Source organism: Armigeres subalbatus, chromosome 2, assembly GCF_024139115.2.
Source record: "Armigeres subalbatus isolate Guangzhou_Male chromosome 2, GZ_Asu_2, whole genome shotgun sequence".
Taxonomy (NCBI): domain Eukaryota; kingdom Metazoa; phylum Arthropoda; class Insecta; order Diptera; family Culicidae; genus Armigeres; species Armigeres subalbatus.
In genome coordinates this window covers 15,235,811-15,251,866 of record NC_085140.1, presented here as the reverse complement: position 1 = coordinate 15,251,866, position 16,056 = coordinate 15,235,811, and the positions used below count along the sequence as shown (strand labels likewise).

At 41.1% G+C, this 16,056-nt stretch overlaps 2 protein-coding genes across 3 annotated transcripts in view; one reads left to right on the top strand and one right to left on the bottom strand.

The window, feature by feature from the left end:
* The window catches only part of LOC134214045 (zinc finger protein 853-like), a 36,310-nt gene that overhangs the window by 13,165 nt on the left and 7,089 nt on the right, over positions 1-16,056 (top strand). The window lies entirely within an intron of this gene.
* Positions 314-14,580, bottom strand: LOC134214044 (angiopoietin-related protein 1-like). The gene is made up of 4 exons (XM_062693489.1): positions 14,284-14,580; positions 1,570-1,763; positions 857-1,507; positions 314-575 (listed from the first exon to the last, which is right to left on the bottom strand). Exons 2-4 carry the CDS (start codon positions 1,710-1,712, stop codon positions 461-463), a joined length of 909 nt encoding a protein of 302 aa, XP_062549473.1. The 5' UTR covers positions 1,713-1,763; positions 14,284-14,580; the 3' UTR covers positions 314-460.

Genomic DNA, 16,056 nt, shown 5'->3' with positions numbered 1-16,056 from the left:
GGATTGGCTGATTTTATAATATTGTAATATTTTTCGTCCCATGTTCACTAATGTTAAAAGGCAACTATTCATGAACCATTTGGTCAAGGTTTTGCCCAGCTAGACCACTCCTTCTTAAATTATGAGCTCTTTATTCGCAATTGACATATCGAACAAGTATCCAAAGGTGTTCAATGAATACCACATAAGCGAGAAAGACTACCATCCTTACAGCGCCATGATTTACACGATTTATGACCCTGGCTGCGTTGGTTGGCTTGGCTATCGGTGTTGAACAACAACAGACACAGAAGGATACGATAAATTGGGAAGAGACAGTAATCTTTATTTCTACTTCGTACTCAGTATGCGGTGTCAGGAGTCGATTTGAAGTAATGGCGAATCATTCGGGAGTTCAAGACACCTTATATGAACTTCAAGGCAACACACAGCGCGACTCCAGTGGCTGGCGGTTCGCAGACTAAACCGGACGGATCATGATCGTTGACGACATCAGACCTTCGTTGGGTTGATTGAACGTGTTCCAACACATGGCCTGAGAAACGCGTGTGTTTGTATACTTTCCGTTAAGATTACTAAAAAGTTTAATACAACATATGAGATATCTTATCGTTTAAAGCCCCAAATGCAATATAACGGAACAGTGACGGAAACGGAAGATTTGACAGTTAGCCCATATATTTTCTGTCAAATTTGCCGTTTCCGTTGTATTGCGTTTGGGGCTTAAGGGGGAATTGATTATATTTTAACGGTTTTAGGACAGCGGTATTAATTATGATATTATTGATAAACAATAGAATTTAAACATTAAACATCAAAATTTAATAGTGCATATAAAAAAATATTTCGAACCTACCTATTATAACAAGCGTGATACCACCATGCGCCGTAATACTCCATGGCGCAATTTTTCCCGAATGAATCATTATCAACGTCAAATGTGCTGAATTTCTTTCCTAAATGTTGCTTGAAGCTATCGCCAGCCGTTCCTGTGTAAACACCCAGTGCTTCGATTTTGTAACTTGTGCTCTCGTTTCCAATCCTAAACGGATTATACCGAGCATGTTTGATCTTTCGATTGAAATCCATCAAATGGAACATAATCTCGTGAGTTTTAGCGCTTGTCAGCAAATTAATCCAATGTAAACCGAACCAAAACTCGCCGTCTAGGCTGCCAAATCCGGCTTTGTACTCGGTCCAATTTCGGTAGAAGTTTTCCGATCCGTTTGTGCGCTTTTGAATCACTGTCCAACCTCCTCCGTATAGCTCCATTTCACAGTAAGCGCGAATTGGATCGGAATCTTCCGTTGCACGAATCAAATACATGCCCGATTTTCCTTTCGATACCATCGAACATGACGAGTACACGTTGGTTTCATCTATTTCCACCTCGCTTGTCGATCTGAATGAGCTGTTGGCCACTTGCTCATAAGATTTATCATTCTTCGTCAAAACTCTTGAAATGAAATCCGTAAGGTTGCGATTCTGATCCTTCAATGATAAAATTCTAAAAATCCCCCGCTCGTTATCAGCTGTGAATTAGTTGTCGTGCTCAATAAGCATACTTACTCGAGCTCCAACGATTCTAATTTAGCCAATATCAGTTCCAGTCCAAAGCCCACACCATTTCCGCATGTTTGGTTTGATTCATCTTTGCAAAGGATTGTGGAACGCGACAGAACCAGAAGCAAAAAGATCCATATGAAACCCATCTGGAGCACTCTGGAGCAATGGCACTTGTCTCAACCATAGACAATTAACAACTGAAACACACATAAGAATCTGTCCACATATTACAACGGTCTGGCGTATTGTGGAGAAAGTGATAGATTGACTTCTGATCAGTGCGAGCATAATAATTATCCATGCGTGCATGATGCTTTCTACTAATGACACATATCAAATTGTCGCGACTCGTGTCGCAGCGCGAGTGCTCAATCGCGCGGTCCGGTTTGGTGGCGGCCCGACAATACGTTAGGCATAATGGACGTTTAGCATAAAATGCGCCAAAAGAATAGATCATGACATATGTATTATATAAAAAAAGGCAGAACACTATGCTTTACGTTACGCACCCCTCTATTGTGATGACAAACTGCAACCATCACCTTGCCTTGCACAAGTAAAAAAAACTCGAGATTAAGTATCTTTATCGATTATAAAATATGAAACCATAAATCTGATCGGAAAATTATCATTTACACACCTGGATGTCATCACCGTTGCGATGGGAACCAAATGTTATCCTTTTTCGCATACCCATGTTTTCCGCATTACCATCATCAGTGCGGCGAACAGCCAAAAGCGGAACTCAAAAGCTAGAGTCTTCACCCAAAGCCGTTCCGGCGAAGAAAGTCTGCTTGAAACCAGTGGGAAAACAGGTGAAAACAAATCATTTCTCACGGTGCGAATTCAACGTTCCAATAAACGAGTAGGTAAATGAATTCGAAAAAAATGTATGCGACCGACAGCGAAGCGATCTCCTACATGAAAATATGCCACTACTGAAAGCCATGTGTGGGAACAAAGTAGGCGCAAAGACAAAACAAAACACAACTCAGTGCTTTTTAAATTGCCCAAAAGCGGAAGACTCGCACAAAACGATCGACAACACCGCACACACCGGCAGCCATCAGTGTGGTGTGGTGACGAGAATGCAGAAAAGGACTCATGGGAAAATTTCTGCTCGATCACCTTGCGTTTGCGTATGCAAGTCGAGAGCGGTATAAAACGCACCGCGGAGCAAAAAAGGGTTCACCGATCAAGGATGATGAGAGATTTTGTCGATACAACATTGCTTAAGCTTTGCTGTTGTAAACGGGGAAACTTCGGGAAAATTTTCCGCTGGATTTTGCTCCTCGGCTGGTGGTCCGTCCCGGTCCTGTGTGAAAACAAAGGCCCAGCAAAAAATGTTTATGATAAAAATCTTTACATCGAAGGACGAAGGGGTTAAAAACTCCCAAAAATCTTTTACTAAATAAGTAGGGTAAGACGGTATAATGCGTCCCTCCTAGCCATTATTAATAACAAATATAGCACAAGGTTCTCAAAGGTAGCAGTATTGCGGGTAAGACGGTATAATTTGCCACCCCTTAGGCAAAACTATGATAGCTTCAGTTTTAAACGCTATTTATGCAAATTTTGTGTTATTTGGTAGTCCAAAAAGCCGCAAATCAGTCGTTATCAGAGAAATTATCGAAGGAACTGTCGGTGGAACTTCTGGAGGAATTTCTCGAAGAAGTACAGGAAGAATTTCCGGAGGAAATTCTGGAGGAACTCTCGTAAGAACTCCTGGATGAACGCCCAAATGAACTTCCGTAAGAATTCCAGGAGGAACTCCTGGAAGAATTCTTAAAGAGAAATTCTCCGAGAAACTTCTGGAGGAATTTGTAAATAAATTCCTAAAGAAAGCCTAAATGAATTCCTGAATGAATTCTCGGAGGAACTACTGGTGGAACACCCGGAGGAATTTTCAAAGGAACAGCCGGTGGAATACCCAGAGTTGAGTTTCTAGAGAAACTTTCGAAATCCCATTTCCAGAGAAATTCCTACCAAATATCCTCCAAGAATTCCCTGTGAAATTCCTGGAAGGATTCCCGGTGGAACTCTTGGAATAACTCCTGGAGGAGCTCCCGGAGGAACTCCCACAAGCACTTTCGGAGGAAATCCAACAAAGAAGTCTTGAAATAATTCTTGGAGAAGATCCTGAAGGAATTTCCTGAAAAATATCTAAAGGAATTCCCGAAAAAATACCAGGAAAATTAATGCAGACATTGCCAGATGAAATACTGAAAGTATTCCCAGATGAATTGCTGAAGAAATTACCGCATGAATTCCCGGGGGTTTGTTCTGAAGAAATTTCTGGAAGAACTCTTGGAAGATATCCTGGAGGAACTCTCAAATTAATTTCCGAATGAAATTCTGGAGTAAATTCCGAGTCCGGAAAGAATTCTAGGACAATTGCGCTGAAAAATTCCTGAAAGAATTCCTGGAGAAGTACCGGAAGGAATTCCCGGAAAAATCTTTAAGAAAGGGCACAGACTGGAGTGCGCCAATTACCGAGGAATAACCCTCCTTAATTCGGCATACAAAATTATGTCCCGTATTCTGTTCAACAGATTGAGACCGCTTGAAGAGTCCTTCGTCGGCGAATACCAAGCAGGTTTTCGAGAGGGCCGATCAACGACGGATCAAATATTTACCCAGAGACAAATCCTTGATAAATTCCGGGAGTACAATTTGCAGACACATCATCTGTTTATTGATTTCAAGGCGGCGTACGCTTCAGTGAAACGGAATGAATTATAGCAAATTATGCTTGAACATGGTTTTCCGGCGAAACTGATACGGGTGATTCATATAACGTTGGACAGATCGAAATCAAGTGTAAGGGTTGCGGATGAAATATCGACGTCATTCGTTACCTTAGATGGATTAAAGCAGGGTGATGCACTCTCGAATCTACTGTTCAATATAGCGCTCGAGGGAGCGATTAGGAGAGCTGGTGTGCAAAGAAGCGGTACCATTGTCACAAAATCGCATATGTTCCTGGGATTTGCGAACGATATCAATATTATTGGAATTGATCACCGTGCCGTGGAAGAGGCTTTTGTGCCTTTTGAGAGGGAGACAACAAGGATTGGACTCACGATCAATACCAGCAAAACGAAGTACATGGTTGCTGGCAATCAACGTGGGTTCATTAGTGGTGGTGGTAGCGAAATGGTGCTGGATGGTGAAAAATTTGAAGTGGTAGAAGAATTTGTATATCTTGGAACATTAGTGACGTGCGATAATGATGTTACCCGCGGGCTTCGTAACCAGCTTAAGTCCCGTAGTCTGCAAACGAAAACAAAACTCGCGCTGTATACTACTCTGATTCTTTCGGTGGTTTTATACGGCCATGAAACATGCACGTTAAAGGAGATTGATCGGAGAGCTTTCAGGTGTTTGAGCGTAGGGTGCTGCGGACAATACTCGGCGGTAAACAGGAGAACGGTATCTGGCGGCGTCGCATGAATCACGAATTGTACCAGGTGTATAAAGGGCTGGATATTATTAAGCTTATACAACATGGCAGACTACGGTGGGCTGGTCACGTTGTTCGTATACTGGAAGAACGTCAAGCGAAGATAATATTTAGTAGAGAACCCGGAAGAGGCCGCAGGCTTCGTGGAAGGCCGCGTACACGATGGATTTTTGCAGTTGAAGAGGACCTGAGGGCGCTCAATGTTCAGGGTGACTGGAAGCGATTGAGCCAGGATCGAGTCCTGTGGAGAAGGATACTCCATTCGGCGTAGGTTCATCGAAGAGCTGTAGCCCATCAAGTATCAAGTAAGTACTTGTACGGATTTCTGGAGAAATTCCTAAAGAAATTTCTAGAGGAATACTTGAAGGATATTCTGAAGTAATTGCGGAAAGAATTCCAGAATGAAATCCTAGAGGATTTCGCAATTGAATTTATGGAGGAATTCCCGCAAAAATCTGGAAGTTATCCCGGAGAAACTAAAGGAAGAGTTCCTGGAAGAATGCCCGGAGAAGTTCCTACACGGAAGAAAAAAAGTATCCAAAATTGAGTATTTTTAAACTTACTTTTGAGTTATTTTTTCTCTTCTCTTTCATCCACTCTTTCTTTTGTTGTCAAAAACAAAAGAGCCAAACAATCCAACGACGCCAGTTTAATACGGGAAGCCAATTTTGAGTTTTATTACCTGAGGTCGAGATTGAGTGAATTAAACTTACATTTGGGTAAATTAATTTTTCGTTGGGTACTTTTTTAACATGGGAGTAAAGGCAAACTACTTCGACGTTACTTACTCAATTTTGGCTTCCCGTGAATTAAACTCACTATTGGGTAGTTTATTTCTTCCGTGTAGAAGAATTTCCGAAAGAATTTCTTATAGATTTACAAGTAAAATTATTGAGCGAAATTGGAGGATTTCCGTCATAAATTTCTGAAGAAACTTCAGGTGGAATTTTGGGAGGAAATTCCGTATGTATTCTTGAAGAAACTCTCGAATGCATTCCTGAAGGAAATGCCGGAGATTTTTCTGGAAGAAAAGCCGAAGAAATGTCTAGAAGTAAAACTTGGAGAGATTGAGTTTCCCGAAAAAAAAAATAAGCTAGAAGGATTTTCGAACGATTTTCAGAGGAATTTAGAAGCTCCCAGGGGAGCTTCTAGAATGATTTCAAGAAGTATGCACTGAGGAAAATGGACGTAAGATTTTCAATCAAACGCCTTATGGAAATTTGCCACAAGGAATCGGTATGAATTTCAATATGTTGCCTTATGAATGATGATTTTCATTAAAAAAAAGTGAAGTGCGGCAGACTGGGTTCGAACCATGGACGTCGGGATTGGGAGGCCGGTATGTATACCACACGCCCATCGACGCTTGGGTATTCGAGGAGGTAACTGCGTATAAGAAGCACTGTTGATGGAATAATCAGTCGAATATTCATAAGGCGCCAGTTATGAATTTCGATAGTACAGCTCGCTGAGTGTTCTTGAGCCCGACATGTTTCGAGTTGTTTTGAACTTTCATATATTATGGAACTTGGATACCCTAATAAGTTTTGGGAAATCATTTAAATTTCGACCACCTATATCTGAATATGATTGGATCGCAAAGTGCACATGTTTAAGGGAATTCATTTCAGTACCCGTTCAATCTTTCCACCATATAGGGGGGGGGGGGCTTGCCCCCTTCTGACTAAGCCCTTGACTATGGCTACTCTAAGGGACTTCCTTAGTCGTGCATGGCTGCAAATTTCCTAGGACATTCTCCGATTGAAAATTTGTTCGACTTCCCTTGGCATAAAAGTTTCATCGTCGTAGCCTCATGATATACACATTAAAAAAATATAACTTGCCTTTGCAATCTCGCAATTAGTAATTGAGGAAGTTCTGTCTCAGTGGGGGATATAATATCAATAAGAATAAGAAAATCCGAAAGAAGGATAATCTGCTAAATTCTACACGATTCTTTTCTGGAAAAATGTCAATCTGCTAAATGCAATATTCTGCAAAACGGCATTCTGCGAACTGGTACATTCTGCCAAAAGTACTTCGGTGAAAAAGTACAGTTCACCAACTGTCGTGCCGCGAAAAGTTTCATACCGTCAAATGTTATTCCGCGAAAATGAATTCCACGAAATGTTATACAATCGGTACATGGAATTAGTAGTACACGAATCATTATGAAATTTTCAAAACATATCATGATACATTGTTATTTTGCTTAGCAATATTTCTCGGGTACTTATTCAAAAGGACGTATGTGATTTTGTAAACAAAGATTCAGACGTCGATTTGTCCGATCTGATTGCCCTCCCACGCAAACCATCACCATAGACAGATAGGGGAAGGCTTCGGTTACCTGTTAGTGGTGTTGGTTTGCGTGGGAGTGCCATCAGATCGGACAAATCGATGTTTGAATCTTTGTTTACAAAATCACATACGTCCTTTTGAATAAGTACCCGAGATTTTTATAATGGTGTCGTGATCTCACGTCTGTCTGTCAACGCAACCGTTTCAAAACTGACTTGATTCATACTCAATCTTTGCATACACGCTCAAGTACGAATACTCAATTCCATTCATTTAAACTATGGATAGTAGAATCTATAGATGAGCGAAAGCATGACTGAGTCGATTTTTTTGCCCATGCACACGCGCATATGACGTCACAGCCCTTAACGTTTCCATTGAAATCGTGACGTCATGCTCGTTTGGAGACACGTTTGACAGTTTGTTTGGAGACAGAGGATTTATCTTCGCTTATCTATATATTCCACTATCTATCAGACCAACTCCCAAAATGAGCTGCATACATTTTTGTTCTACATCATACAATCTCTACATTCACCTTCTCCTCTACTCTTGTCAATTTCCTCAATCTTAAGGACGTGCTACATACTTTTTGAGATGGGTTTACCAGGTTCAAAACATCATTCCAGCATCAAAACCATAAAATATAGAACTTTTTCTTACACACCCATATTTAAACACTCCGACTATCAATAACTAACAGCCGATTTTTGATATTCCTTCTTTGGTTGAGTGTTCCAGGCTCAAAACATCCTTTCAGCATCAAAATCAGAAAATATTTAGCTTTTTCTAACATATTTACACATTCTGACTCTTGATGACTAACAGTTGCTGATTTTGGTTATGCCTTCTTGGGTTGAGTGTTCCAGGCTCAAAACATCCTTTCAGCATCAAAATCAGAAAATATTAAACTTTTTCTAACATATTTACATATTTTGACTCTTGATGACTAACAGTTGCCGATTTTGGTTATGCCTTCTTGGGTTGAGTGTTCCAGGCTCAAAACATCCTTTCAGCATCAAAATCAGAAAATATTAAACTTTTTCTAACATATTTACATATTTTGACTCTTGATGACTAACAGATGCCGATTTTGGTTATGCCTTCTTGGGTTGAGTGTTCCAGGCTCAAAACATCCTTTCAGCAAAATTATCACAAAATATAGAAGAAAAAAAAATTCTTACATTTATATTTGCACATTTTAACTCTCGATAGCTTACACTCCATAGTTGCCTTTTTGACTTGAGTTATCAAGGCATAATGCTTCAAATCATGTATTCAAAACTGACTCTGTTCCAACTCCAACTCTTGATTTTCTTGACCCAACTAGGTACGATGGCATATCCAGCCATCGACCAACCCACTCCAGAGTTGGATTTTCTTGACCCAACTAGGTCCGATGGCATCCAGCCACCGACCAACCCACTCCGGTGTTGGATTTTATTGACCCAACTGTGGGGAATAAAGTGAGTCCGAAAAATGCATTTGCATTTGTTGGTTACATTGATGGATAAAGTGGAACGTATTTCTTATTTCATGATAAAAATAATGAAATATACAAAAATATTCAAAAATGACATTAATAGAATAAATGATAACGAATTTGAAATTCAATCGTAGTTGGCATTTGAAATGCCAGCATACTAAGAAGCTAATGAGAAGAAATTTGAAATTCAATCTCAGTAGGCTGACAGGAACGATGAAAATAAACGATCATTCAGTATTCTGTTTTTGAGGCGTGAACATGCGAATTATCCTTCGGTGTTCCGCGCTTGTTTTCGTTGGTAAGAAGCAAATCGGAAGACGAATTTGCTTGGCTACGACAATGACGTAGTCGTTGCTCCTTACAAGGTAAGAGAGTTCAGCAGTAGTAGAAAAGCTAAATGAGGCAAAAAATATGGTAGCCTCCGACGTAAAAAAACATGGCAAAAAAAAAAGATAAGCTATGATTGGTGAAGGGTAAAAAAAAGGTAAACCCCAGACGAGATATGGCAAAAATAATGGTAAGCCTCAAAAAGCCCGGTAAGCCTGAAAAAAATGGCAAAAATGATGGTAAGCCATGCTATACAAAGGCAAAAAAAAGGTGAGCCTAAGTTGGAAAAGAGAACGGCAAAAAAAAAGATAAGTCATGATATGCTAAGGGCAAATAGAAAGAGAGAGAGAGAGAACGCGAGAAAATAATATGGCAAAAATTAAGTAAAGCCATGAAAAATTACACATATAAAAAAAAAGGGTGTCAATAGGCGAGAGATTCTTGACAGAATAGTGATAAAGAAAAAATTGATTGTGTTTCAATGAGCAAAATAAACAATATTGAGAAATATAAAAACGAAGGTCTACCATTTCAAGATCAGTTACCAGTTATGTTTGGAACTCATCCGCTATGCAGCGCGTTATATTGACAGTTACATTGGCAGTTCGGTTGAATATCTTGACATCTCTTGTCTTGACATGTCTTCTACAGAGTCGTTGAGAAAATCAAAATCAATGAGATGAATATTTGTTAAGTCTTAAATTTATCTGATCGACGGAGCTGTTGTTCAAGATAGTAGGTTGAGTTGAATATCTCTTTGTCGGTGAGATTTGAAAAGTTTTCGTAATCTAAAAAGTTGCGGAAAAAAAAATAAAAAAAAAAAAATTACTGAATTGAAGATTGTGTTGATTGCAATACATCTGCTTGGTGGCATCAGATTGAATAAGTTTGCCAATTCGGTTAAGTATCTCAAAATCTTGGATTTTGATTGGATATAGATTTGATTTGGATTTGATATGGATTGGATTTGGATTTGGATTGGATTTGGATTTGGATTGGATTTGAATTGGATTTGGATTGGATTTGGATTGGATTTGGATTTGATTTGGATTAGATTTGGATTAGATTTGGATTGGATTTGGATTGGATTTGAATTGGATTTGAATTGGATTTGGATTGGATTTGGATTGGATTTGGATTGGATTTGGATTGGTTTGGATTGGATTGGATTGGTTTTGGTTTGGATTGGTTGGATTGGTTTGGAATGGTTTGGATTGGTTTGGTTGGTTTGGATTGGTTTGGATTGGTTTGGATTGGTTTGGATTGGTTTGGATTGGTTTGGTTGGTTTGGATTGGTTTGGATTGGTTTGGATTGGTTTGGTTGGTTTGGATTGGTTTGGTTGGTTTGGATTGGTTTGGATTGGTTTGGTTGGTTTGGATTGGTTTGGATTGGTTTGGATTGGTTTGGTTGGTTTGGTTGGTTTGGATTGGTTTGGTTGGTTTGGTTGGTTTGGTTGGTTTGGATTGGTTTGGATTGGTTTGGATTGGTTTGGATTGGTTTGGGATTGGTTTGGATTGGTTTGGATTGGTTTGGATTGGTTTGGATTGGTTTGGATTGGTTTGGATTGGTTTGGATTGGTTTGGATTGGTTTGGATTGGTTTGGATTGGTTTGGATTGGTTTGGATTGGTTTGGATTGGTTTGGATTGGTTTGGATTGGTTTGGATTGGTTTGGATTGGTTTGGATTGGTTTGGATTGGTTTGGATTGGTTTGGTTGGTTTGGATTGGTTTGGATTGGTTTGGATTGGTTTGGATTGGTTTGGATTGGTTTGGATTGGTTTGGATTGGTTTGGATTGGTTTGGATTGGTTTGGATTGGTTTGGATTGGTTTGGATTGGTTTGGATTGGTTTGGATTGGTTTGGATTGGGTTGGATTGGGTTGGTTGGGTTGGATTGGTTTGGATTGGTTTGGATTGGCTTTGGATTGGTTTGGATTGGTTTGGATTGGTTTGGATTGGTTTGGATTGGTTTGGATTGGTTTGGATTGGTTTGGATTGGTTTGGATTGGTTTGGATTGGTTTGGATTGGGTTGGATTGGGTGGGATTGGGTTGGATTGGTTTGGATGGGGTTTGGATTGGTTTGGATTGCGTTTGGATTGGATTGGTTTGGTTGGTTTGGATTGGATTGGTTTGGTTGGATTGTGTTTGGATTGGGTTGGATTGGTTTGGATTGGTTTGGATTGGTTTGGATTAGGTTGGATTGGTTTGGTTGGTTTGGATTGGTTTGGTTGGTTTGGATTGGTTTGGATTGGATTTGGATTGGCTTTGGATTGGTTTGGATTGGGTTGGATTGGTTTGGATTGGTTTGGTTGGTTTGGATTGGTTTGGATTGGTTTGGATTGGTTTGGATTGGTTTGGATTGGTTTGGATTGGTTTGGATTGGTTTGGATTGGTTTAGATTGGTTTGGATTGGGTTGGATTGGTTTGGATGGGTTTGGATTGGTTGTGTTGCGTTTGGATTGGATTGGTTTGAATTGGATTGGTTTGGATTGGTTTGAATTGGATTGTGTTTGAATTGGGTTGGATTGGGTTGGATTGGTTTGTGTTTGGATTGGTTTGGATTAGGGTTGGATTGGTTTGGATTGGTTTGGATTGGGTTGGATTGGTTTGGATTGGTTTGGATTGGTTTAGATTGGTTTGGATTGGGTTGGATTGGGTTGGATTGGTTTGGATTGGTTTGGATTGGTTTGGTTGGTTGGATTGGTTTGGTTTGGATTGGTTTGGATTGGTTTGGTTGGTTTGGATTGGTTTGGATTGGTTTGGATTGGTTTGGATTGGTTTGGTTGGTTTGGATTGGTTTGGATTGGTTTGGATTGGTTTGGTTGGTTTGGATTGGTTTGGATTGGTTTGGATTGGTTTGGATTGGTTTGGATTGGTTTGGATTGGATTTGGAATGGTTTGGATTGGTTTGGATTGGTTTGGATTGGTTTAGATTGGTTTGGATTGGGTTGGATTGGTTTGGATGGGGTTTGGATTGGTTTGGATTGGTTTGGATTGGTTTGGATTGGTTTGGTTGGTTTGGATTGGGTTGGATTGGTTTGGATTGGATTGGTTTGGTTGGATTGGTTTGGATTGGTTTGGTTGGATTGTTTGGTTGGGTTGGATTGGGTTGGATTGGTTTGGATTGGTTGTGTTTGGATTGGTTTGTGTTTGGATTGGTTTGGATTAGGTTGGATTGGTTTGGATTGGTTTGGATTGGTTTAGATTGGTTTAGATTGGTTTGGATTGGGTTGGATTGGTTTGGATTGGTTTGGATTGGTTTGGATTGGTTTGGATTGGTTTGGATTGGTTTGGATTGGTTTGGATTGGTTTGGTTTGGTTTGGATTGGTTTGGATTGGTTGGATTGGTTTGGATTGGTTTGGATTGGATTGGTTTGGATTGGTTTGGATTGGTTTGGATTGGTTTGGATTGGTTTGGATTGGTTTGGATTGGTTTTGGTTGGATTCTGATTGGATTCTGATTGGATTTGGATTGGATTTGTGTAGAATGTGGATTAGATTTGGGTTAGATTGGTTTAGTTAATGGTTTAGTAAATCAATAGTTTCAATAGAATTTAAGGACAGTTTAAGGATAGCGTCAATGCTTTAGTGCCTTAAATAATAAATTCACAGCTGTTATTGATATATAAACTACTGCGCCGGTATGAAAAAAAGAATACAATTAAATTCATGTTTTCGTAATAACAGCTCAAAAAAAAAATTTCCTAACCGAAAAAAAAAGAAAGAGTAGAGACGGTGAATATTGTGGGGAATAAAGTGAGTCCGAAAAATGCATTTGCATTTGTTGGTTACATTGATGGATAAAGTGGAACGTATTTCTTATTTCATGATAAAAATAATGAAATATACAAAAATATTCAAAAATGACATTAATAGAATAAATGATAACGAATTTGAAATTCAATCGTAGTTGGCATTTGAAATGCCAGCATACTAAGAAGCTAATGAGAAGAAATTTGAAATTCAATCTCAGTAGGCTGACAGGAACGATGAAAATAAACGATCATTCAGTGTTCTGTTTTTGAGGCGTGAACATGCGAATTATCCTTCGGTGTTCCACGCTTGTTTTCGTTGGTAAGAAGCAAATCGGAAGACGAATTTGCTTGGCTACGACACCAACTAGGTCCGAGGGCATATCCAGCCACCGACCAACCCACTCCAGAGTTGGATTTTCTTGACCCAACTAGGTCCAATGGCATATCCAGCCACCGACCAACCCACTCCAGAGTTGGATTTTCTTGACTCAACTAGGTCCGATGGCATATCCAGCCATCGACCAACCCACTCCAGAATTGGATTTTCTTGACCCAACTAGGTCCGATGGCATATCCAGCCATCGATTAACCCACTCCAGAGTTGGATTTTTTTTTACCCATTTTTGCAGGTGGAAACCAGCGGACTCAAATATTTCCTCATTGCGTGCTGAATGTTTGTCGCGCCGGATAAAAAGTCGTCGACATAGGTGTCAAGCTCAATCCTTTGGGCTGCTTCAGGATACTGTCGTGATCTCACGTCTGTCTGTCAACGCAACCGTTTCAAAACTGACTTGATTCATACTCAATCTTTGCATACACGCTCAAGTACGAATACTCAATTCCATTCATAGGTTTATTCAGACCAACTCCCAAAATAAGCTGCATACATTTTTGTTCTACATTATACAATCTTTACAAATGGTAACCAAGAGAATTGTCGAAGCTCATTATCGCTCAAAAAAGATTATGGAAAATCTGCTCGCATGAAAATGGTCAAATCGCGTTTTCTCAAAATGGCGCAAATTTGCACAAGACTAAACTTAACATCTCCATGGAGATAAAAACAGGCTGATTCCTCAAATTACCTCCATTTCAGAGGTTTCTTCTTATTTTGATTATTGTTTTTCTTACCATTATTACGATTGTTGATAGCACGACCAGCTCTCCAACCTTGCTACATAAAAACTTTTCTAAAACTTCAAGTAAAGCATGTTATTTTTTAGGAAAAAGTTAGTTTTTTCACCTTTTCTCAACTTTAATATCCAATATCGCAATAATTACAACCTTTGAAAAAGAACCTAAAATCCTGGGGATCTTTTATCTTGTGTATTTACTTTTGAAACAAAATGATCAAAAAAATAATTGGTGAAAGTCAAATTTCTTACAGATGTTCGCCAAATCAATATATAGTGTGTTGATATCAGCGCCAGCGTAATGCACATAAACCAAGACCATCAATGCAATGATGTTCATAAATGAGCAAACGAATCATAATTCACTTTAATGCTGTTCAATTCAGTAAAAAGTTGACTTTGGCGCAGTTCAAACGGAAAATGGCATTTTTGTTATCAATTGCTACAATAGCGTGCTTCAGGCACTTACCGTGTTCAGATGCAGCCAGTACGCGATCTAAGGAGAATTTTGGCTTCGGTGTTGAGCTGATTCTTTCCAAGTTAGAGTCGCTGGAAGCAAGGTAGATATCTTCAAATATGATTGGCGGTTTGAGCAACTGTTAAAGTGTATGATTTCTACTACCCCAGAATAATGGAAATAGAAAAATTTAACATTTATCTTAACGAGGCACTGGCAACGCTCCAATCGTCTTGCATGGTGCCCTCTCCGAGCCAGATGGATTCTGATTTACTGATTGATGAACCTATGCCATCCAGCGACCATAGGCATATTCGGATTGATGCTCCAATACCATCGAATACCAATTATAAACCTAGAACGCCCTATCCGTTCCACTTCTTACACGAAAACTTCACGGATTCATTCTTCTCATGGATTCGATCTTAATATTTAATGCTATGGTTTTTCACCTGATGAATATTTTCACGGTTTCCCCCCTTTCAAGGGGCTCGGTTTCCCCCCCTTTCAAGGGACTCGAATGCCCCCCCTTTCAAGGGGTTTGGTAGCCCTCCCGTTCAAGGGGCTTGGCTGCCTCCCTTTCAAGAGGCTCGGGTGCCCTCTCCTCAAGGGGCTTGGGTGTCCTCCTTTGAAGGGGCTTGGCTGCCCCCTCTAGGAGCGTAAGTGCCCCCCCTTTCAAGGAATCGGGTGCTCCCCTGCGGTTGCCCCCCCTCAAGGGTGCCCTCCTTTCAAGGGGCTTGGTTGCCCCCCTCCTCTAAGGGCTTGGGTGCCCCTCCTCTAAGGGCTTGGGTGCCCCCCATTTCAAGGGGCATGAGTGCCCTCCCTTTCAAGGGGCTAGGGTGCACCCGCTTTCAAGGGGCTTGGGTGCCCCCCTTCCTTTCAAGGGGCTTGGGTGCCCCCCTCAAGAGGCATGGTGCCCACCTTTAAAGGGTCATGGTGCCCCCCTTTCAAATGTGCCCTCTTTTCAAGGGGCTCGGTTTCCCCCCTTCCAAGGAGCTCGAATTCCCCCCCTTTCAAGGGGCTCGGGTGCCCTCTCTTTCAAGGGGCTTGAGGGGGGCTCGGTGCCTCGGTGCTCGGTGCTTTCAAGGGGCTTGGTTACCCCCCCTTTCAAAGGGCTCGGGGGCTTGGGTGCTCCCCCTCGGGTGCCCCCCCATCCAATGTGCCCTCCTTTCAAGGGGCTTGGGTGCCCCCTTTTCAAAGGGCATGAGTGCCCCCCTTTCAAAAGGCTTGGGTGCCCCCCCTTTCAAGGGGCATGGGTGCACCCCCTTTCAAGGGGCTTGGGTGCCCCCCTTTCAAGGGGCTTGGGTGCCCCTCCCCTTTCAAGGGGCACGTTGCCCCCTTTTAAAATGTACCCTCCTTTCAAGGGGCTTGGGTGCCCCCCTCTAAGGATTTGGGTGCCTCACCTTTCAAGGAGCATGAGTGCCCCCCCTTTCATGGGGTACGAGTGCACCCTCCTTTCAAGGGGCTTGGGTGCCCCCTCCCTTTCAAGGAGTTCGGGTGCCCTTTCCCTTTCAAGGGGTTTGGGTGCCCCCCCTTTCAAGGGGTTTGGGTGCCCATCAAGGGGCTCG

Bases quoted from the DNA above. Each gene is read 5' to 3' on its own strand.
- LOC134214044 (XM_062693489.1), bottom strand. From the start codon at position 1,712: ATGGGTTTCATATGGATCTTTTTGCTTCTGGTTCTGTCGCGTTCCACA. The intron at 1,508-1,569 runs GTAAGTATGCTT...GGGGATTTTTAG, and splicing joins TTAGAATCGTTGGAGCTCGA to AATTTTATCATTGAAGGATC. The intron at 576-856 runs GTAGGTTCGAAA...TAAACTTTTTAG, and splicing joins TATCACGCTTGTTATAATAG to TAATCTTAACGGAAAGTATA.